The 24,201-nt window shown below is 44.2% G+C and overlaps 1 protein-coding gene across 1 annotated transcript in view; it reads right to left on the reverse strand.

Moving 5' to 3' along the window:
* LOXL2 (lysyl oxidase like 2) overlaps positions 1–19,503 on the reverse strand; it is a 101,883-nt gene extending 82,380 nt beyond the window's left edge. Inside the window, exons 1-3 of the mRNA XM_081960760.1 lie at positions 19,401–19,503; positions 3,906–4,288; positions 2,142–2,317 (exon numbers count right to left, since the gene is read on the reverse strand). Of these exons, the coding sequence (XP_081816886.1) occupies positions 2,142–2,317; positions 3,906–4,215 (486 nt within the window). The 5' untranslated portion in view covers positions 4,216–4,288; positions 19,401–19,503. The remainder of the gene's footprint in view (positions 1–2,141; positions 2,318–3,905; positions 4,289–19,400) is intronic.
* Positions 19,504–24,201: the final 4,698 nt, after the last annotated feature.

The following is a 24,201-nucleotide window of genomic DNA, read 5'->3' on the forward strand; positions in this document are numbered from 1 at the left end:
AACAGAAGTTGCCTCCAGAAGTTGTGAATGCCCCAACACTGGAAGTCTTTCAGAAGATGTTGGATAGCTATTTGCCTGAAACGGTATAGGGTTTCCTGCCTAGGCAGGGGGTTGGACTAGAAGACCTCCAAGGTCCCTTCTAACTCTACTATTGTATTGTATTGTATTGTATTGTATTGTATTGTATTGTATATGTGTAAGTCACCACCACTGGCTTATAAGGTCCAACATTACAATGTTAGCATCCCCAAGAAAAGCAAGAAGGTCCCTTTTGAATACTTGGCAAACTTCCACAGCAGGGGTACAGTGTAAATCTCTATTTGCCCCACAACATATTTTGCATTCTTCCATGATTACTTCATGGTTACTTCAGGGCTGCTGTAAAAAGAAGCTGGGCTTTTTCTGTTGTCCGATTGAGAGAGCTAATCCTACTTATCTGCTTTAGAAAGTGGCAATGCTTTCAAGAATCCCCGTAGGGCGAGATTTGATCCCCCTAAGGAAGGCGGAAGGCAGAGAGTCCACACTAGTCAATATCTTTGACATTGCATTGCGCCCATCAAACATCAGACCACCAAAGATGTGGATGAATTGACGGGAGGAAGCATCAGGGTCAAAAATTAATTCTTTAAAAATTAAATTCTCCAAAACACAAGTCCGATACTGGATTTAATTTAACCAGTCCATCATTTCTGAATTAGAATGATGCAGATAGAGATCCAAAGCTAGGGTTTATTTCAGAGGTCTTCAAACTTGGCAACTTTAAGACTTGTGGACTTCAACTCCCAGAATTCTCCAGCCAGCTATTGCCAAGTTTGGGGACTCCTGGCTTAGTTCGTTGTTTATTCAAATTGGGGGTCTTTATTACGTCGGCTGCTTTTTTTTTGTTTTGTTTCTTTAGCTCTTCTATTTTGTTACCTGCTATTTTTCTGGGTTGGACTTTCAGGTGATCAAAACAGAACATAGTAAAATACAATGAAAACAGAACATAAAATGGATGCCTCTTTGTGCTTCTGTCCCTCGCTTATTTTACACTTAGCAAATGCTCTCCTCGGTGTTTATTTGTGCTTCCACACACATTTCTCTTTACCAGGAGGTTAGTTTCAGTGGCAGGACGCAGGTGAAATCTCAAGTTGTTTATAACTGATCTTGAAAAGCTAAGCAGAATCAAAGCAGTAAAATGAGGCACACGTCTCTCCATCAAGGTCAGGTTCCTGATTCTCTAACCCAGGGGTGTCCAACTCAATTTGGGTTGTGTTTGACTTCGGGAGGCTGGGGGCGGGGACAGGGTGGGTGTGGCCAGCTTGACATCACTTGTGCCGGGAGCACCTGTGGTGGCCCAAGAGCTCTGCGAGCAAAAAGGGCAGCTTGGGAGAGCCGCCTGCCACCTTCCTGAGCTCCATTTTCGCTGGCAGAGAGTTGCAGGAGGCTGTTGCAGCCGAAAACGGAGCTCGGGAGGGTCGCGTGCAGCCCTCCTGATCTCCATTTTTGCTGGCAGAGGCATCGCGGGATGGTCCTTCGCTGTTTCCAGGGTGACCCCACGGGCCAGATCTAAGCACCTCAAGGGCCACACCTGGCCTGTGGGCTTTGAGTTTGACACCCCTGCTTTAACCCAAGAAATCTCCATGGATGAGTGGTGGGTTCCGGGCAGTACGGCCCGGTACAGGGGTACCAGTGGTAGCTGGGAGCAGCCACCACCGTACTGGAACAGTGGGTTTAGCCCACCCACCCACCCACGTTCCTTACCGCTTTTTGATGCAAACGGGCCAATTGCGCATGCACGCACAGTGTGCGGCGCCTGCTCGACCTCCGCCGAGCAGCTGAGTATCGCTGGGTGGTGACATGCACAGCTGCATGTGGCGCACATGCCCGCCAAGGACGCCTGCCCGTCGCAGCGTACCAATTGTGACGGGATCCAGAACCTACTACTGCCATGGATGTATCTAGGTACTCACTAGGGATCAAACTTCCTTTGGTGTGAGATTCAGATTTTTTTGTGCAAAAGTCAGGCAGTCCCAATAAAGGCACTGAAAAACTTTAAACCTCAATTCCTGCAGCTGCCGGCATTGACCAATGGAATGCATGGAGAAGATGCCGGTTTCAGCACAAGAGTATAAACTCTTGCTACTCCCAACTTTGCTTACCTCGATTTGATTGAGCAGAGGATCCTCAAATCTGAAGCCAGGGATCCTCTTTTCACTGCAGAGCACACTCACATCCTCGGTGTGCTTGCAGTCTGACACCCCCCACCCGTTGGAGGTACATTGGGCTATCGATGACTCTCTGCCAGTGCAGTAGAGGTTGTCCAACCAGATGGGGCCTGCAGAGGAAGAGGAGCAAAGGTCTCTTTTAGGAGGTCCACTCTCCACTTTGTAGAGCAGAAAGAATTTCATAAGATTGAGCTCTGCAGCCAACTATAGCAAGGTACCAGCCTCTTCGAACACTTGACTCCTTTAGGAAGAAGAAGAGAAAAGGTTAACCAATGGAAACTGGCCATGAGGCCACACGAGACTGCTTCTTACCTAATTGCCTAGTCTGCTGTCCTTCTTTCTGTTTCTCAAGGTCATTCCCACATACCATTACATCCAGGGGTGGGTTCCAGCAGTTGCTACTGCCAGTTCACTCATGGCTGTACCGCGCACGCATGCACAATGCAATAAAAATTGCTCTGCGCATGCACAGAAGGAAAAAACAAGATGGTGGCATCTATGGTGCTGCCCAGAGAACCAATTCGGGGGCGCGGCAAGCCTGGGTCGCTGCCGGTTCCACCAAACCACTCCCAGTTCAAACTGGTCTGAACCAGTAGGAACCTACCCCTGATTACATCAACAACAATTTGTTTTTTTTTAATAAATGTATTTGCAACAGTTGGCTCAGAGTAATGTGGAAGGTAGGGAGATAGGAGGACTAAATCAGTACCTGGATAGGTAAGATAGTTAATTTCTTTATTGAAATTTTCTCAAGCTGGTCAAAGACTACCATAAACCTAGACTTACTCGTGGGAGGGTATCTTATCTGAGTTTTGAGAAGGACATGGAGCAAGGGTTACTACAAGGAGCCAGGGGCAACTAGCTGGTAGTTCCTCTCTTTTAGCCAGGATTAGGGCTGGCTCTACTATGTAGTAAGTGAAATCTTCTCCTTCAAGATCTTCATGTGGATGTAATAAATGACATCAGGAATGAAGTGCAAAAAGGGCAGCAAAGCATGGCTGAAGGTCTGTCCTAGATGGGTCAGGAATGGGACACCATGTGGACTCCACACCTAGAAGCTACAGGCCAACGTTGATCTACCACCATGATGGCAAACCTATGGCCCACGAGCTGTCAGCTCTGGCGTGCATGTGCATGCCGGCCAGCTGATTTTCAGTCTTTCGAAGGGATGGGGAGGCCGTTTTCGCCCTCCCCGGGCTTCAGGAAAGCCTCCGGGGCTTGGGGAGGGTGAAAAACAGGCCCAATGGGCCAACTGGAAGTTCAGAAACGATCCATTTCCGGCTTCCAGAGGGCCTCCGGGAGGCCGGGAAAGGCCATTTTCGACCTCCCCAGGCTTCAGGAAAGCCTCCGGAGCCTGGGGAGGGTGAACCCCCCCCCCACACTCAGGGAATCATGCATTCATGCACGGGGCAGGGGTTGTGAATGCATGCACAGGTGGGTGGGGTGCATTGAATTGTGGGTATGGGCACACGTGTGCACGCAATAGCGCACACACATACAATTTTGGCATACCTTTACAAAAAGGTTCACCATCAGTGGTCAACCATATCTTACCAAAATGGTTTGAGTCTTTGCAAAAGGGTCAAGGGAATAAACACACCACCCTGTATTAAGAGGCCCCTTTCTCTGGCTGATGCTTTGCTTGTAGGGATCAGAAAACAAGCAAGCAAGCAAGCAAACCATTGTTCAGCATCTCACCTTCTCCTTTGCCATATTTGGAGCCAGGGAACCAGGATGTAGCTTCCACATAGCCCAGTTGCCTGCAGAACACATTGGCCGAGTGGATGGAGAAATCGTCATCACAAATGGTGCCCCATTGGTTGTTATAATAGACTTCCGCTCGCCCTTCGTTGTGCTTCCTCTTGTCTCCTGCCAACCGGACCTTAATAACAGGCTCAGTGCTGGGTTTGGGTTGGGAATCTTCTTGATGCTGGGCAAGGATCAGGTGGTCCAGGCACACCAAGAAGAAGAAGGAAAGGATCGAATGGTAGTTCGGGAACCTTGCCATTGAGAATGTGAAGTTCTCTTTGGAGACGAGTCTTAAGCTCAATGGAAGATCAGAAGGTTGGCTGTCCGGTTTGCTGGAAGGAAAGAAATGAAGGAGATACTTGAGAAAGAAGGTAGAGGCTTAGGGGTATATCAAGGTTCTACATTCTACATAGGAATGATTGAGTCTGTCATCTGCACCTCCATAACTGTCTGGTTTGGCTCTGCAACCCAACAAGACAGACACAGACTTCAACAGATAATTAGAACTGCAGAAAAAACAATGGCTACCAATCTGCCTTCCACTGAGGACCAGTATATTGCACGGGTCAAAAAGAGGGCTGTGAAAATATCTACAGACCCTTCACAAATCGTTCCAACTTCTATCTCAAAATGACGCTATGGGGCACTGCACACCAGAACAACTAGACACAAGGACAGTTTTTCCCCCGAACGCCATCACTGCTAAACAACTAATTCCTGCAACACTGTCAATTATTTATTAAGACTGTATTACTATTGTTCTTCTCATCCTTCCTAGTACCTATCTCTTCCCACTTATGACTATAACCACGTTGCTTGTATCTTTACAATTTATACTGTTTTACTTGTTTTCTAGTAGGATTTGATTGCTCATTAGTAACCTATGATTATCACTAATTGTTGTATCTTATGATTCTTGATGAATGTCTTTTCTTTTATGTACACTGAGAGCATATGCACCAAAGACAAATTCCTTGTGTGTCCAATCACACTTGGCCAATAAAGAATTCTATTCTATTCTATTCTATTCCTATTCTATTCTATGCTATTGAATGTATCTTATCTTGTTATGTACACTGAGAGCATGTGCACCAAAGACAAATTCGTTGTGTGTCCAATCACACTTGGCTAATAAAGAATTCTATTCTATTCTATTATTTTCCTATTCTATTCTATTGAATGTATCTTGTCTTGTTATGTACACTGAGAGCATGTGCACCAAAGACAAATTCCTTGCATGTCCAATCACACTTGGCCAATAAAGAATTCTATTCTATTCTATTCTATTCTATTCTATTCTATTCTATTCACCTTGGAAATCCATTCAAAACGGATTTGATAGAAACCCAAATGTATTCCAAACCAAATGACAGATGAGATGGATTTGATTGTCCAGATCAGATTGGAGGCTTCCAAACTGAGTTGGAGAAATGTAGCAAAATGATTCCTTTTCACTCATAGAATTTAATCCTTAAATGCTGTAAGCTACCTTGTTCACCTAGGCGTGAGTTGGGCTGTTATATAACTTTGTTTAATAAACAAAGAAACAAATAATTGCCTTCAAATCTGATGGATCTGCTAAACAGAATCAAGATTCCATAGAAGGATGGGGTGGAAATCAGAAATGATGTTTGGTAGCAGCTTATGGCTGATTTTCACACGCTCCCACTGATGATAGATAGATAGATAGATAGATAGATAGATAGATAGATAGATAGATAGATAGATAGATAGATAGAGTAGACAGACAGACGAGAGAGAGAGAAAGAGAGAGAGAGAGAGGGAGGGAGGGAGGGAGGGAGGGAGAGAGAGAGGGAGAGAGGGAGAGAGAGAGGAAGAGGGAGGGAGGAAGTGCAATAACAATAGCACTTAGACTTCTATATCGCTTCACAGTGCTTTACAGCCCTCTCTAAGTGGTTTACAGAGGCAGCATATTTTCCCCAACAATCTGGCTCCTCATTTTACTGACTTTGGAAGAATGGAAGGCTGAGTCAAATTGAGCCGGTCAAATCAAAGTGCTGGTAATGGGCAGAGTTAGCTGCAATACTGCATTTTAACCACTGCGCCACCATGGCTCAAATGCAATTCATCTTAGAAAGAAATACAATCTTTTCATCTCCTGGATGAAATGCAGAATAATTGCTTCTACTTTCCCTATCCGAGAAAGAGATACAAAAATGCAGCCTCTGCATGTTTTATTTGTATGCTAAATCTGGCATGAGCTTCGGCTGTGTCAGGGGTGGTAGATTGCTGAGATAATTATTTTGAGAAATTGGAAGAGTATTCCTATTCTGGACATTAAGGATGACCTTTGGGAGATGGGTCATTTATCAATTTCTGATTTATCCATTTTTTCCCTCCTAATCAAAAAACGATGGAACATGTTCCCTTTTGGCCCATTCAACATAAAGGTAAAGGTTTTTCCGCACATGTTTTCCGCTAATCGTTCCCATCTTCAAAGAAAAACCAGAAAGTCCAGTTGCCTCTTGAAAAAGCAACTTTGGGACAACTATGACCTGGATGACGGAGAATCTCCATAGACATAGAGCTGTTATTGTTTTTCCATGCATTTGTTTTGCATTATATTCTTTTAAGTTGTTCCATGTTGAACACTATCCAAAGTTGGGATGAAACTAGACAGCCTTAAAGTAAAGATAAAGGTAAAGGTTCCCCTTGCACATATGTGCTAGTCGTTCCCGACTCTAGGGGGCAGTGCTCATCTCCGTTTCTAAGCCGAAGAGCCACTGCTGCCTGAAGATGTCTCTGTGGTCATGTGGCTGGCATGACTAAATGCTGAATGCACATGGAATGCTGTTACCTTTCACCAAAGGTGGTCCCTACTTTTCTACTTGCATTTTTTATGCTAGTTTCGAACTGCTACGTTGGCAGAAGCTGGAACAAGTGACAGGAGCTCACTCTGTTACGTGGCACTAGGGATTTGAACCGCCAAACTGCCAAACGTCGGATCAACAAGCTCAGTGTCTTAGCCACTGAGCCATCGTGTCCCTTAATCATTCAACATACAATAAGCCAAAAGCTGTTATTGCACCTGACTGGGAGGCGAGATAGCTGTGAGAAGGGCAAATTGGCGGCTTAATCCTTGGTCTCTGTGCAAACTTCTTTAACCGGTGTCTGGAACTCTTTGCTCATTCTTGTCTGTTTTCCTGTGAGTCATGCTTTCTATAGAAGAAGAGTGAAATGCCAGATCTTATGCAGGGAGCGTAACCCAGGCTCTGTTAATGGTAAAGATTTCCCCTTCTCCAAATACAAACCCACCCACCCCCTGTCACAATGCACATTTCTATTACTGCATGTCTGGTTTTTTTAACCATCCTTAATGCAAACCAAAGACTCGGCAGAATCTGCTCTCTGCTTCCCCTTGTCCAGAAAGCAGTTTAGCAGGCAGTTCTTTCTAGACCTTCTAGCTCAGCCAACAAGTTGATTGATGTTTGAGACTGGCTGTCAAAACCGCACAGCTCCTTTCCCTAATTCAGCGGGGAAGCGTTTAAGGCGAGAGAATCAAAACTGCGAGTTAAACTCCACCAATCCCTTGTGTCACTCTCGGTGCAAGCTGCACATGCAGCAGCCTGGAAAGCCACGTGTGTGGAACAGCCTCCAATGGAAGGGAAGCCAAGAGGCAGCGCAAGAAGCCCACCACTTCTAATTTTCTAGAACAGCATAACTTTTCCTGGCCTTGTCAGAGGGTAACACAAAGTGACGGATGTATTCTGCGCACAAACGCACTTCCAGGAAAGACAAGTCTCGCAAACCAAGCATCGGTTGTGACGCGGATGGGGGGGGAGGGGAGAGAGGGCCACACAGGGAAAGGAAGAAAGGCTAATTTTTTGGTTAAGCATTACTTTATTTAGATTTTATTCTCGTGGTCAATTTCTTTTAAATTAATCAACAGCCACAAGAGCAAGTATGGCCAACCTTAAATAACAGCCTTCTCTTGTGGTTTTTTTTCCCCCCAACCACAAATGAAACGACAACTTTAGACAAGCTTGTAAGACACAGATTAAAATCATGGGATCAAAGGGCTGGAAGGGAACTTGGAGGTCTTCTAATCCAATCCCTTATCCAATGTAGGGGTCCTTACACCATCCTGGACCAATGGTTGTTCAATCTTTTCTTCAAAACTCCAGCGATGGAGCAGCCGTAACTCAAGCTGTTCCCACTGTCGGGAAATTTCTCCTTCGTTCCCGGTTGGACCTTCCTCTGATGAGCTTCCGTCCATTGTTTCTTGTCCTACCCTCAGGTACTTGGGGGAATAAACGGGCACCTTCTTCCCTGCGACAACCCTTCAAGTATTGGAAGACAGCTACCAGGTCATTCCTAAGCCATTCTTCTTCGTTAGGCTAAACATACCTAACGCATTTTTCGGAGTATAAGATGCACCAGGATTTTGAAGAGGCAAATTTTAAAAAAAGTTTTGGCACTCTGCAAACCTCCCAAAAACGGGCCCATTTTTTGTCAAAAAAAAAGGGGGCATGCATAGCCGTTAGGAGGTTTATAGAGTGCTTCTGGAGGCTGGGGGGGGCAAAAACGAGCAAAAAACAGCCCGTTTTTGCTCATTTTTGTCCTCCCCAGCCCCGAAGAGCACTCTAGTAGTCTCCTAAAGGTTATGCATGGCCATTTGTGAAAAGGGGGTGGGGTTTCGGGAGGCAAAAAAATGCTGTATTCAGTGTATAAGATGCACTTTTTGAGGGAAAAAGGTGTGTCTTATACTCTGAAAAATACGGTAGTTCCTTTAACTATCCAGTTTATGTTTTAGCCTCCAGACTCCTTACCATCTTTTTTGGTCTTCTCTGCACTCTTTCTAAAGCAGGGGTGTCAAACTCGATTGCATTGAGGGCCACATCAGGGTTGTGTTTGACCTCGGGGGGGGGGCAGGGTGGGTGTGGTCAGCTCAACGTCACTCCTGTCGGGGGCACCTATGGTAGCCCAAGCACTCTGCCAGTGAAAACAGGGTCCTGAGCTACGTTTTTGGCTGCCAGGGCCTCTTACAACTCTCTGCCAGTGAAAACCTGCATGCATTTTCACTGGCAGAGGGTTGCAGGAGACGCTGACAGCTGAAAACGGGGCTCAGGAACCCATTTTCACTAGCAGAAGCACCGTGGGCCAGTCCTTCACTGTTTCCAGAATGGCCCTTCTAGGCTGGATCTGGCACCTGGGCCTTGAATTTGACAGTCCTGTTCTAGAGCCTCAGCATGTTCAGAGCACCTAGAGATCCACTCCTTTCCAACTCCAAATTAAGAAGCTGTTCAAGAAGCTAAGCTAGTCAACAAATTAGAACTAGTCAAACTCTTTTTGGGAGACTCTAGAAAGAGTGGAACGGAGATGATTAGGGAACTGGAGGCTGAAACATATGAAGAACGGTTGCAGGAACTGGGTATGTCTAGTTTAATGAAAAAAAGGACTAGGGGATACGTGATAGCAGTGTTCCAATATCTCAGGGGTTGCCCCAAAGAAGAGGGAGTCAAGCTATTCTCCAAAGCACCTGTGGGCAGGACAAGAAGCTATGGGTGGAAACTAATCAAGGAGAGAAGCAACTTAGAACTAAGGAGAAATTTCCTGACAGGGAGAACAATTAATCAATGGAACAGCTTGCCTCCAGAAGTTGTGAATGCTCCAACACTGGAAGTTGTTAAGAAGATGTTGGATAACCATTTGTTTGAAGTGGTGTAGGGTTTCCTGCCTAAGCAGGGGGTTGGACTAGAGGAGTCCCTTCCAACTGTTATTCTATTCTATTCTTTGGGACCAACAACAATAAAATAAATATTTAATCTTTTCTCTCTCCAAAACAATTAGAGTTTGGAGAGATGACACTGAATGGAGACAAAATTATGATGGATATTGGTTAAAGTAGAGCTAAGTCATTAATGGTCCTTTTGTTAAGAAACTATATTAGATGCCAGATGTAAAGGACAATTCAATGGTTATCCTTATCCCCATTCCCTTCCTTCTTCCTGATCCTTGTTTAATTAGAAGGAGGGGATTAAGTACATAGACAGAAAAATGAATTGCTTCTTAAGTACAGTTTATTGATTATGCCGTGATAGTTTGGGAATAACCGTAACATTGGGGTTCAAACTGAACAAACTGTACCTTTAGAATGTGTGAATTCATTTTAAGAAGGCACAGAAAGCTATAAATTATTAGTAGTTAGTAGACACTGACTATTTAAGCAATATCTTTATACAATATAGAATAAGCAGTGCTTAATGACAGTGGGTTGGAAACTGGGAGACCGTGAATTCTAGTCCTGCTTTAGGCATAAAGTCACCTGTGTGCTTTTAAATTAGTTCATCTCTCCCAGCCCAAGGCAGAAGAAAAAAAAGCCAACAATAGCAAAATACTGCCGAAAAAGTTTCCAGGAAAACTTCAGGGACTTCTCCAGGCACTTGCTAGGAGTCAATACTGACTTGAAGGCACAACGTTATTATTTAATTGGGGCTGGAGGCTAAAAGATAAGATGAACAGTTGCAGGAACTGGGTATGTCTAGTCTAACAAAGAGAAGGACTAGGGGCGATGTGATATCAGTCTTCCAATATTTGAGAGACTGTCAGAGAGAAGAGGGGGTCAACCTATTCTCTTGAGCATCCGAGGCCAAGACAAGAAGTAATGGATGGAAGATTATTCATTAGACACCCAACCTAGAACTAAGGAGAAATTTCCTGACAGTGAGAACAATCAATCAGTGGAACCGCTTGCCTCCACATATTGTAAGTTCTCCATCACTGGAGGTTTTCAAGAAGAGAACTGGGTAGCCATCTGTCTGGAATTGGTTTCCTGCTTAATCAGGGGACTGGACTAGAAGATCTCCAAGGTCCCTTCCAACTCTGTTATTCTGTATACTTTTTAAAAAAGGCATTCCACTAGGAATGTCCACCCAAAGAAAACTAAACCCGAGTAAGCTTTTTAGCCTCTCATCTCTCAGAAAAGTAAAGGAACATTTGCCATAATAGACACAGGGCAAAGAGGTTTCCACAAATGCATTTAACACATCCACTGTGTTTTTTGTTATCATAGAAACAGGAGTACATGCTGGAAATCCATTAGAATAGATCTTCTCCCTCTGCTTCTGGAGATGATTAATCCGGCATAATAGCTTTTCAAGTTGGCATGGAAAAAAAGTTTAGGTCTTCATGTTGATTGTCCTGAGAGACACAAGCCCAATAAATCCAATCCCCTTTACCGAGCCAACATTTTATCCATAATGAAAAAGCTGAGTGTGGAAATGTAATTTAAGCGGAGAATATGTCATAATATCAGAGACCAGATTTTACTCCTGGCTCCCGCAACTAGGACTGGGTTTTTTCATAAATAGCATTGAACAGTATTGCAAGATTGTCTTTTCCTAATTCAAAAACCAACATGGCAATTTTAAACCTAGGTGCCATCTGCACAGATAAACAGCAATCTCCTCTCTTTTTGTTAAAATAATTTCAAAAGCTTTTTTTAAAAAAAATCCTCACCATGTCTTTCTTTGGGATGGAAAGACATCAAAGCAACAAATCATGCAAAAGCAAGGAATGCTTTAAAAACACGTTAAGGCAAAAAACATGAAGACCATTGTTGGAATCCTGAAAAGTCTGGTTGAACCACCCGGAACATAGGAAATTGGATTGCAACATCCAGCAGAATATACCGTATTTTTCGGAGTATAAGACACACCTTAGTTTTGGGGGGAGGAAAATAAGAAAATAAATCTGCCTCTGCCTACCAGCATCCATCGATATTCATCTGGCTAGCATCCTTAGCAAACAGCCTGGTCAGCTTCAGCACATTAGCCTGATTCAGCCCAAACAGCTGATTGTGGGTGGATCGGCTTCCCAGAATACCCACAATCAGCTGTTCCAAGAGGTGAACTTCATCAACAGGTTCACTGGTTGAGAGTGTGCAGGTCTGAAACCGAGTGTTGGAGGCTGAAAACGCGAGGCGCAGAGGCCAAAAACGCAAGGCAAGGAGGGGGAGGGGAATCTGTGGCAATCCCTGCAGCCTGGAACAGGTCTAAAACACGACGCATGGAGACCAAAGAGTGGGGGCCGGCGAGTGGGCAGGGCTACATTCGGCGTATAAGGTGCACCCAATTTTTCACCCTCTTTTAAGGGGAGAAAAAGTATGTCTTATACTCCGAAAAATACGGTAATATTAATACAAATGGTGCCAAATCCATTGAGGGGTGGGGCAAATCCCCCCTCATAATGAAAAATAGAAGATGACCTCTTCCCACATGGTGGGAAAATTGCCTAATAAAGAGTAAGGAGCGAGGAGGTTATTTCTAGCCACTGGATGTGATTCCTCCATCTGCTTGGAAGGGATTATTTGATCATCCTTCTTATAGCCGCCATATGGAAAACCCATATGGAATTTGGGGGGAAGCGCTCTATTTAGCCTAAGATGGACATTTTTGGTTACTGTTGTTACCTAATGATGCACATCAAGAGAGGAAGTTTAAACCCCTTGGCTTGATTTGTTGACAGATGTTGGAATGGAATTGAATCTAAGCTATTCCTGGAGAAGTCTTGGAATCCAACTCAACAAATGGTTCGCTCTCTGATATACCTACAGGAAATGATCCTTGGAATCTAGTGAAGACAACAATCCAAAGGCCATAGAGTCATGGGATCAATAGAATATCTGAAACTCTGGACAACTAGATTTTGTAGATAAGGGGGAAGATTTCAGATGCCATTGTGTATTATTTCCCTTGCACCCAAAAGTGCTCTATTATACAATACAATAGAAGAGTTGGAAGGGACCTTGGAGGTCTTCCAGTCCAACCCCCTGCCTAGGCAGGAAACCCTATACTGTTTCAGACAAATGGCTATCCAACATCTTCTTAAAGACTTCCAGTGTTGGGGCATTCACAACTTCTGGAAGCAACTTCTGTTCCACTGATTAATTGTTCTAACTGTCAGGAAATTTCAGTTCTAAGTTGCTTCTCTCCTTGATTAGTTTCCAACCATTGCTTCTTGTTCTGCCCTCAGGTGCCTTGGAGAATAGTTTGATTCTCCTATTATTCTAGGTCTGCCAAGAACAACTAGAGTTTCTTCAGTCGAGTGACGAGTCTTATCTGGATGGCATTGCTGATGACCATCTCATAGCAACATATAAGCAACCTTGAACGATTTAGAAAAGTAACCAGGGTCAAAGCAGTAAATGGTTACCAACAAAGCAGAATATTCAGTAAATGCTTAGATAGGAGAGCATCAACACTAGGAAAAGTGTTAAATCAATCTATATTTCAGGATGAAATCAATAGCTCAGACTGAAATCAATGGCTAACAAAGGACGTGTTCATGAAATCAGCCAAGAGTAAGTCTCGATTTGAAGGAGACATGGTTTTAATTGCAAAAATGGATATATATACACACACACACACACACAAACACACAAACACACACACACGGTTTATAGAATGACAAGAAGGGCCCTGGGTCCAACAATAAAACCAACTTTTAGTACCATTCAGGTTACTGAGCCCTCCTGGCTGAGAGTATTGAGCATCTAAGTGCGTTGAAAGCACTATAACAGGGGTGTCCAAACTTGGGAACTTTAAGACTTGTGGACTTCAACTCCCAGAATTCCCCAGCCAGCATGGCTGGCTGGGGAATTCTGGGAGTTGAAGTCCACAAGTCTTAAAGTTCCCAAGTTTGGACACCCCTGCACTATAATAAGATAGAATAACAGAGTTGGAAGAGATCTTGGAGGTCTTCTAGTCCAACCCCCTGTGCTCAAGGGAGAAGCCCTATACCATTTCAGACAAATGCTTGTCCAGGCTCTTCTTAGAAACCTCCAGTGTCGCAGCATCCACAACATCTGGAGGCAAGCCGTTCCACTGACTAAGGTAGTCCAGACAAGAAGCACGAACTAGCTTTCATTTGGTCAGCTGCGTCTTGCAAGATTGAAAGTATATCCTCTTCTCTTACTCTCCTTAAAACTAAGGAGAATTCATTCTGAAGTGCTTTCCATACCTTCCCTCCTTCTAAGGCAGGGCTGTCAAACTCAAGCGCTGCTTAGATCTGACCGGCAGGAGGGGCTGGCCTGGGAATATCAAAGCAGAATATCTGAGCCGGCCATAATGGCCCGTTTTCTGCATCAATGGCCTCCTGCAGCACTCTGCTGGCCAAAAACACCTGGGCGTTTGTCAAACGCCCTGTGTCAAGGGCCCACCTGTTCTGACCTAGGCTTCCCCAAACCACGAAGCAGACTCCTTGTCCCCTGCTTTTTATTAAGTTACTGTGAATTCCTCTCATTCTCACTGAGCAAAGTCTTTCAAGGGTGGATTTACAGTCACAGACCTTATCTTGCTTGGAGAGTTGCCAGGCCAATATCTTCAAAACTCAACACTGTACAAGAAAGTACTTGGCAAGGAGTCTCAGAGAGTTACGAACCAATTAAGCAAACTAATTGTCTCCTGCAAACTCCACTCCCCTTTCGCTCCTCTCTATTCCCTATGGGAGGGGCCATTCATCGTCCACCTGTGCCTTTACTCCCGAGTCAGCCCTTGTTCCCTAGCTGTTCCCTTCTCCTGGCAGCTCTGCACATGTACACACATGTTCTTCTGCCCCACTGATGTCCAACTCCAAAAGCAGTTGATAACTGTTTGGTGGCCCTGGCCCCCTCTCTGCCTCCGACACAGAGCCCTCATCAGAGCCTTCCCCAGACTCAAGGACTGGCCCAGGTTCCTCCCCAACCTCCTTACTGTCCGAATCTGCTGCCAGCTCTGCTGGCCACTGGTGGGCCACACCACCACCATGGCCATGACTGTGTCAAACACCCACCATGGTCACACCCACGCACACCCCCAGCCACCCTACCACTATCCCTGGCCCTGAGGTCAAACACAACCCCTAATGGGGCCCTCAATGAAATATAGTTTGTAACCCCTGTTCTAAGGTATTGTTTAAACGCCAGTTGCCCATCTCTCCTTCCTGTCTGCCGATGTCATTTTCACACTCCAATACAGTAGGGCATGTGTTGAAGTTTCATACTATAGATTGCAAAAGATGTTTTCCTCCCCTTCATTTCATTAGTTGTTCGGATTCTTGCAAGATTTCAGGCAGAGTGAAAAACCAGCCTCTTGCAAGGTTCGGCTACCTTTCAGAATTCCAGCCACCCAGCAATCAAACGGCCAGCTGCCAAGTTCTTCCTCTCCTTTAGTAAAATCTACTTTTCTGACAGTGAGAACAATCAACCCATGGAACAGAAGTTGCCTCCGGAAGTTGAGGAAGCTTCATCACTGGAGGCTTTCAAGAAGAGACCGGACTGCTGTCTGTCAGAAATGGTGTAGGGTCTCCTGCTTGAGTGGGGGGTTGGACTAGATGACCTATAAAATCACTTCCTATCTAATCTAATCTACTATTTCCATGCTCAGCCTGCTCCAATATACAGGTAGCTCTCGACCTATGACCACAACTGGGATGGAACTTCCATTGCCAAGCAGTGCGGTTGTTAAGGCATTGCCCACTTTCACAACCTTTTCCCACAGTGGTTGTTAAGCAAATCACACGGTCGCTAAGCACATCCAGCTTTCCCCCCATCGATTTTGCTTGTTGGAAACCAGCTGGGAAAGTTGCAAGTGGCAATTACATGACCCAGAGGTTTTTGCAAGCATCCTAAATACATTGCCAAGCACCCAAATTGCAATTGTCTCACCACAGGGATGCTATGACAGTTGTAATGCAAGGATTGGTCCCAAGTCACTTCCCCCCCCCCCCCCCCCCGGTAGTGTTGCATTTCAGTCACGGAAAGAATACTTATAAGTTGAGGACTACTTATAATTACAGTGAGAGGTTGCACAGTGGCTGCATTTTTCTCATCGTTAAGTTAGTGGTTTCCAGATATTATTGCTCTGGCAACTGTGCTGGGGAATGAACCGATAGGGTTACCTAACCTGCCAATCAACTGCCTGCAAATAGAATAGCAAAGCTCCGAGATCACCAAGACCCCACATATTCTCCCCCAGAGTTCCATTCCCCAAATAAAATTATGAAAAGAAGGGACTCAGCTGGTCCTTTTTATTTTAAATAAACCTTTCAGTCCATTCCATATATTTATTTCTAAATTGCGGATCACTGGAGAACTGTGTTCGCCATCTGGGAAAGCGGAGAGCAAAATTTCAGACAAAAAATATTCCCCAAACAGGGGCTAGCTTCTCGCAACTAAACTAAGCGTAACTCCTGTTTAATAGGCAGAAGTGCAGTTATTCATGCACCATACTATAAATCATATTACTTCATGAGATGTCCTGGACTTTTACAATACATTAAACCAGGGGTCACCAACCTTTCGGACCTCAGGGACCACGAAATTCATAATTTTAAATCCCACGGACCACTAATATGATTTTTTAAAAAAGATAAATAGTATTTAGTGCAATATAAAAAATGCAAATAATTTTTCTTCGGACCACCAAAATTTTCTCACCAGTGGTCCACGAAACACCAGTTGGTGACCACTGCACTAAACCACAAACCACCTAACCCTCTTTTAGGCGACTCTTTCTACAAATTCACGGATTGAGTTTTCTCCATTCCAAACAATGTTTATGTATGTCTATTTACAAGCACTTCTTGGCTAGTTCATCGAGGTTTACTAAATCCCGGGTAAATGGAGATAAGGTTTCAGCTAAAACAGTTAGCGTTTTCATCACCTGCCATCCCTCTAAGCGGCGAAATGCCTTTTCTCCTTTAGATCTAAGAACCTTGCAAGATAGACTATTGCTCTACCACTAATTCCTTTGATGTCAAGGATCAAAGCAACGATTACGTGGCATCCATAATCCAGCATTACTGCCATGTGGATTAGAACATCTGGGCTCCAGTGTGCCAGACGGATTCTGAACTTTGGCTTTCCAAGTTGAAGTGGATGGTAAGGAAGACGGATGCCAACTATATCCTGGCTCAAGTTGTCAGCAAGAGCAACCATTTCCTTCCCTCTCAATGCACACAAATATGCTGAGCCTTTTTTAGCAGCAGACACAGATTGGACTCATAGAATCATGGGGCTGGGAAGGACCTTGGAGGTCTTCTAGTCCAATCCCCTGCCCAAATCAGGAAGCTTATACCACCCAGGACAAATGATTGTCCAATCTTATCTTGAAAACTTCCAATAAGGGAACACCCACACCACCAGGAAGCAAACTGTTCCTTTGCTCTTCATTTCATGCAACCCCCTAATCTTTTCGCTCCAGGCCCTTTGATAAATTAATATATTGCCTGTTTGTTCATTTCTCTTATGGCCGTGGAATTACAGTTGTTTTTCCCATTAATATTTCATTTGCCCTCAAAAAAATCCAAGGGAACTTTGCAGACAGACAGACAAACAGACAGACAGATATAAAAAGATAGATAGATAGATAGATAGATAGATAGATAGATAGATAGATAGACAGACAGACAGACAGACAGACAGACAGACAGACTGACTGACTGACTGACTGAAAGAATGATGATGATACCAGTAGATGTTAGATGATAGATAGATAAATAGATAGATGGATGGATGGATGGATAGACAGACAGACAGACAGACAGACAGACAGACAGACAGACTGAGTGACCGACTGATTGCCTGAATGAATGATGATACCAGTAGATGTTAGATGATAGATAGATAGATAGATAGATAGATAGATAGATAGATAGATAGATAGACAGACAGACAGACAGACAGACAGACAGACAGACAGACTGATGATGATGATACCGGTAGATGTTAGATAATAGATAGATAGATAGATAGATAGATAGATAGATAGATGATAGATAGATAGATAGATAGATAGATAGATAGATAGATGTGAGAGAGAGAGAGAGAGAGAGAGAGAGAGAGGCAGGCAGGCAGGCAGGCAGGCAGGCAGGCAGGCAGGCAGGCAGGCAGGCAGGCAGGCAGGCAGGCAGGCTGGCAGGCTGGCTGGCTGGCTGGCTGACTTTTCTGTAGCATTACAACTACCTTGGAAGGGATGTTAAGGTAAAAATGAAAGAATGTTAATGGTAGATTGGGTATTGAAAGCAAATCTCATGTACTTCATCCAGCCTACTATATAATTTCATTTAACCTTGCCCAAGAATTAGGAATACTCCACCATAAGAATGGTCCACCATAAGCCTATATGGAATTGCAGTATTGATCTTTCTTTCTGTCCCAGATCTATCTATTCCTGGAGCTGGACTATTAAAGTGGACAGATTATTTAATGGCTCTTATGGAAGGATAACTTTCTCAACCTCTTCCAAAGCCCCAGAAATAGACCTAGGCACATGGAACCATACAGGAGGACCCCAGGAAGTTTTAAAGTAGATGAAGAGAATCCAGAAGTGCTATTGATTCACAGCTGAACGTGGATTAATGATGGGAGTGAGGAGGAAAAGGAAAGATCAAAGGTGATCGTTCAGATCCTCGTTCCTCTTAATCAGAGGCCTTCAAACTTGGCAACTTTAAGACTTGTGGACTTCAACTCCCAGAGAATTCTAGGAGTTGAAGTCCACAAGTCTTAAAGTTGCCAAGTTTGGGGACCCCCTGTTCTAAATCCTGAAAATCAAGTGACCAAGAAACCCACAAACTACTTGAAATTAAACCAGATAAGGACCTTCTTTCTCAGCATCATCCATCCCACCCTTCCCCAACACTTCTAGTTTGTCCATTGAACTCTACTTCTCATCTTCCAGTCCTATCGTCCGTCCGTCCATCCCCATTCCTGTCTACTGTCATGAAGGAACTTTCCAAACTTTCAAGCAAAACTTTTTCAGTCCAGCCCCACATGAGATTGCAGCGGGAGTTCAACCCAGGACTTGAGCTCTCCAGAGGCTGGGCAAGCCCACAGCTGAGCTATGAGTCCTGTATGCTTGTCCCATCTCTGTTAATTTGTGTGGGGGGGGGGGGGGGTAGCACAGAAAGGGGGCAAAAACCCCTGGAGGGGAGGGAGGGAAAAAAACAGGAGAAGGAAGAAACGAAAAGAAGGACATCAATTGCAAACATCAACCCAATTCTACACCTCCCTCTCTCTCTCTCTCTCTCTCTCTCTCTCTCTCTCTCTCTCTCTCTGTCTCTCTGTGTGTGTGTGTCTGTCTGTCTGTCTGTCTGTCTGTCTCTTTCTCGTTCTGTGTGTGTGTGTGTGTGTCTGTCTCTTTCTCTCTGTGTGTCTCTGTCTCTTTCTCTCTCTCTCTCTCTCTCTCTCTCTCTGTGTGTTTCTCTTTCTTTCTCTCTGTCTCTGTCTGTCTTTCTCTTTCACTCTCTCTCTGTGTCTCTGTCTCTCTCTTTCTCTCTCCCTCTCTCTGTGTGTATCTCTGTCTCTTTCTCTCTTTCTCTCCCCCCTCTCTCTGTCTCTCTCTCTCTCTCTGTGTCTCTTTCTCTCTCCCTCTCCCTCTCCCTCTCTTTCTCTCTCTCTCTGTCCGAATCGTTCTGTCTCTTTTAGCGCAATCGCTCCTGCCTTACCTATCGTGGTTCGGGGCTTTGAGGAAAGCAATTCGCTGCCCGACAGCGCTTCTCCTTGACCGAGTCTGGGAAGAGAAGTCTGCTTTAGCATATTTCACAGGACTTCTCCTCCCAAACCCCTCCCAGGGCCCACCCCCTCCGCACTCAGCCGCCGAGGCTGAAATGGGCGAGATATCCCAATTTATTTTTATTATTTTTTTTTTCGTTTTGTAATCTGATACTATTTTTGTGGATACCCAGAGCCTTCCTGCTCAGAAGCATGGAGAGGAGGCAGTCAGCCAAGGGGAGGGGAGAGGGGTCGCAAACAACTTTCCATGGGACTTGGATTATAAACAGAAAATCTGATTTTTTCCCCCTTTTGCTTTGGACGGACGTAGCTCCGTCCTTTTTAACTGGAATCCATCTAAACCAGTGCTTGAGGGATCATTTATTTGCTTTGTTTTTTACTTATTTAATTTGTCACTCATGTACAAGATAACAGGAGTAAGAATAAACACGAATTAAGAACACAGGAAATGGGGATGAATAAATGGGGATAGTAGGACAGGGACTTAGGCGGGCTGGTGTGCTTCTTGCAGATGTTTCATTACCCAAACTAGGTAATATCCTCAAGCACAAAGAGCACTAAGGACCATTTCAACCCTGAGCTACAAATATCCTCCTTTATTGAAAACAGTGGGGTTTTTTTTGTCTCAAAGTGTGGTCTGAAGATTACTGGGGGGGGGGAGATCCTCCAAGACCCTTCCATGAAATCAAAACTGTTTGCCAGCCTATGCTGTGAAAAAAAAAATAACACAATGTTAAAATCCCATCGAAGAATTGTGAGAAGGGTTGGTGGCAATTTTAATTTTTAAATAGATTTACAGATTAACAGAGTTGGAAGGGACCTTGTAGGTCATCTAGTCCAACCCCCTGCCCAGGCAGGAGACCCTACATTATTTCTGACAGATGGCAGTCCAGTCTCTTCTTGAAAGCTTCTAGTGATGAAGCTCCCACAACTTTTGAAGGCAGCTTTTGTTCCATGGGTTGATTGTTCTCACTGTCAGAAAGTTCCTCCTTATTTCTAGGTTGAATCTCTCCTTGTTCAATTTCCATCCATTATTCCTTGTCTGGCCTTTGGGTGCTTTGGAGAATAGCTTGACCCCCTCCTCTCTGTGGCAGCCCCTTAAATATTGGAAGACTGCTATCCTGTCTCCCCTGGTCCTTCTCTTCACTAGATTAGCCAGGCCCAGTTCCTGTAACCGTTCATTGTTTGTTTTAGCCTCCAATGTCAATATCACCCAAAGAGCAGGGGTCCTTCATAATTTTTAAAAGTGGGAAGGCTTCCTGAGGGGAAAATGAAATTAAGAAATGCTGTGGTACAATATTGGACCATAACTCCTATCGATTCTGGTCCAGGCTGGTGAAGCGGTTAGGAGCTACAGCCCAGCACGCCTGGAGACCCAAAGACGCAGAGTGGGGCCAGTTGACCCTAAAATTAAGGTGTTTTGGAAATCTCAGGGGTGTGCATTTAGTTAATTTATTTCTTCCCGCCGATTTTCAGCATTCCTGCGATATGGCTCTTTATACATAATATAAATATCGGTGGAGTTTCTCCATCACCCAGGTCATGGTTGTCCCAAAGGTGCATTTTCAAGAGGCAACTGGAATTTCTTGGTTTTTTCTTTGAAAACGTTTCGCTTCTCCTCCAGGAAGCTTCTTCGGCCTTTCCTCACCATCCAGTCAGAGCTGAAGAAGCTTCCTGGAGGAGAAGCGAAACTTCTTCAAAGAAAAATCAGAAAGTCCAGTTGCCTCTTGAAAAAGCACCTTTGGGTTCACATAATGTACTCTGAACTTACCTTAACTCTCTCTGTTTACTCATTTCTTCAAAATTGGCAGGGTCCTTTGATCATACAGTTGGGGTTTCACAACCGATTGGGTAAAATGTGATTGACTGGTTTGTGACTTAGAGCAGGGGTCCCCAGCCCCCAGTCCATGAACCAGCACTGGCCCACGGCATGCCAGAAACCAGATGGCACAACAAGCGACAGGCAACACGTAACACCACACCCCCTCCAGTCCACGAAGAAAACCTTTCTCCACAGAACCGGTCCCTGGTGCCCAAAAGGTTGGGTGCCATTGATTTAAAGAGCTAACTAAGCTCTTTAGTTTATTTAACTAAGTGACTACTGAGTTAAGTGAGAATCACGCTTTAACAAACATATTCTTCTTTTACAGATGATGTGTAATATAGTGATAGTATCATAGGCCATGGGACGTGGTGGCTCAGTGGCTAAGACGCTTACTTTGTCGATCAGAAAGGTCGGCAGGTCGGCGGTTCAAATCCCTAGCGCCACGTAATGGAGTGAGCTCCCGTTATTTGTCCCAGCTTCTGCCAACCTAGCAGTTGAAAAGCATGTTAAAAAATGCAAGTAGAAAAATAGAAACCACCTTTGTTGGGAAGGTAACAGCATTTAGTCACGCCGGCCACATGACCACGGAGATGTCTTCAGACAGTGCTGGCTCTTTGGCTTTGAAACGGAGATGAGCACCGCCCCCTAGAGTTGGGAACGACTAGTACATATGTGCGAGGGGAACCTTTACCTTATCAATGGCCATAGGTGTCTGGCATAGACCAGGTCCACATATAAAAGTTCACTTAAACTGATTCATTGCTAAAACCTATATATTGAAATTTTCTCAATCATGTTAGCAGCTGGTTAGCATTAGATAAGGGTCAAGTACTTGGGTGGTGAGGGATTCGGACACAAAGACATCCCTCACTCTGCCATCACTCTGCTAAATACATAATTCCCACAACACTGTCATATGCCTAAGGTTATCTGACAATGTAGTTGGACTGTATTATTATTATACTTCTTTTCCTATTACCTGCGCCTATGATCTTATGACTGTCATCTGTCTGTTAGTTGTATCTTATGATTTTATGATTGCATCTGATGACTTATGACTTATCACTTTGTTCCTTGTATGTACACTGAGAGCTGATGCACCGAAGACAAATTCCTTGTGTGCCCAATCACACCTGGCCAATAAAGAATATTCTATTCTATTGTGTCCTTGAATTACTCTACCTGTGAGACTTTCACTTCAGTGTTGGTCAGGGAGAAACCAGGCAGTGTAATGGATTATTTTATTTATATATTTTATAACCCTTATGAATTGCTCCAATGAAGGCCAACTCTGAGCAGCAAAAATTTCCTGTCTAAAGCACTTTTGATCTTAGCACTACTCTTGACTTCCCATCAAATGAAATTGTTGATATTATTGACCAGAGCTTCACAATTTAATTAAAAACATGATAGCCAAACGTTGGAATTAAATTAATATGCTGAAGAGAATTTTCAGAACTTCTCCTCTGAGCATAAAACAGCTCCCAAACTTCATGATTTTGCAACATGAAATGCTTTACTATTTCTCCTTAAGGTGAATCTCACAGATGTTGACTTTTGATTTCTTCCAAACTGCTGTAGCTAGAAAGAGCCGTGTGGACTTACCTTGTTCAGTGGTATGGGCAGCTCTCCTGTACTAACAACTGTGCTTGTGTAGACAAGGCTGAACTAGGCGAGTTGTCCAGACAGAGGGGAAAATACCAGCTCAATCTACAGAAAAGATGCTGAACCCACCTTCTCTACAAAACAAGAAAGGCCCAGAAATGGAGAATGCAGTCATTCAGGTATATTAGCATCCCTTCCCAATGGGTAGGGAGATTGAAGATGCCTTCAGGCATTCTTGCCCTGGATCACCTGTCATTTTTTAAATCATCTAATGCAGGGGTGTCCAACCTTAGCAGCTTTAAGACTTGTGGACTGCAACTCCCAGAATTCCTCAGCCAACGGGCTGAGGAATTCTGGGAGCTGCAGTCCCCAAGTCTTAAAGTTGCCAAGGTTGGAGACCCCTGATCTAGTTGACCCTGCCAACAATCTGGGCACCCAGTTAATGATGGGGGTGCCTTCAAAAAAAAGAAACACCCCTGATCTAATGGAAAGTCAAACCATGTGATAGAAGTCTTAACATTTTTGATGGGAGAAGTCTTTTGATTGGTTGGAGAGGAAATTGAGAAATGAGGAAATCAGAATCATATAGGTTTCACAACCTGGATATTAAAATAGGAGCTAACTGGGTATAGAACTTGCCACACTTTTGAAGAGTTTCTCCTTCCCTGCTTTTACATGTGATCTTTTTAATTTATTTATTTGTCAAGTATGTATAAGATAATAGTTATGAACACATGAAATGAGTACAAATAAATGGGGACATTAGGACAGGGATGGTAGGCACTTTGGTGCACTTAAGCCCGCCCCTTACAGACCTCTTAGGAATGGGGTGAGGTCAACAGTAGAAGGTTAAAGTTTTGGGGGTTTGGGGAAGAAACCACAGATTCAGGTAATGCATTCCAGGCCTTGACCACTCTGTTGCTGAAGTCGTATTTTCTGCAATCAAGCTTGGAGTGGTTTACCTTAAATCAGCAGAACTTCCCTTTAGGACTATGGTTCCTATCAAATGCCTGATACTGGTGAATTCCTGAGAAGGGGACATTCTCCATGATGGTGTGATTGGTTGAAATATTGCCTTCCTGCGTGTAGAATGCCCTGAAGATAGATGTCCCCACAGGTTTTTACTTCACCAGTCATGATAGACTTTAGGGATGGTGATCATCTCCATTTCTTAAGCCAGAATTGTCTGAGGAGATGTTTCCATGGTCATATGGACAGCATGACATCATACCATTGTTTGGAGACATTTCCGCAGACAGGTGGCCAGCATAACATGCTGCAGCACAGACGATAGGACAAAACAT

This window comes from Natrix helvetica (genome assembly GCF_964273705.1).
Source record: "Natrix helvetica genome assembly, chromosome: 8".
Lineage (NCBI taxonomy): Eukaryota > Metazoa > Chordata > Lepidosauria > Squamata > Natricidae > Natrix > Natrix helvetica.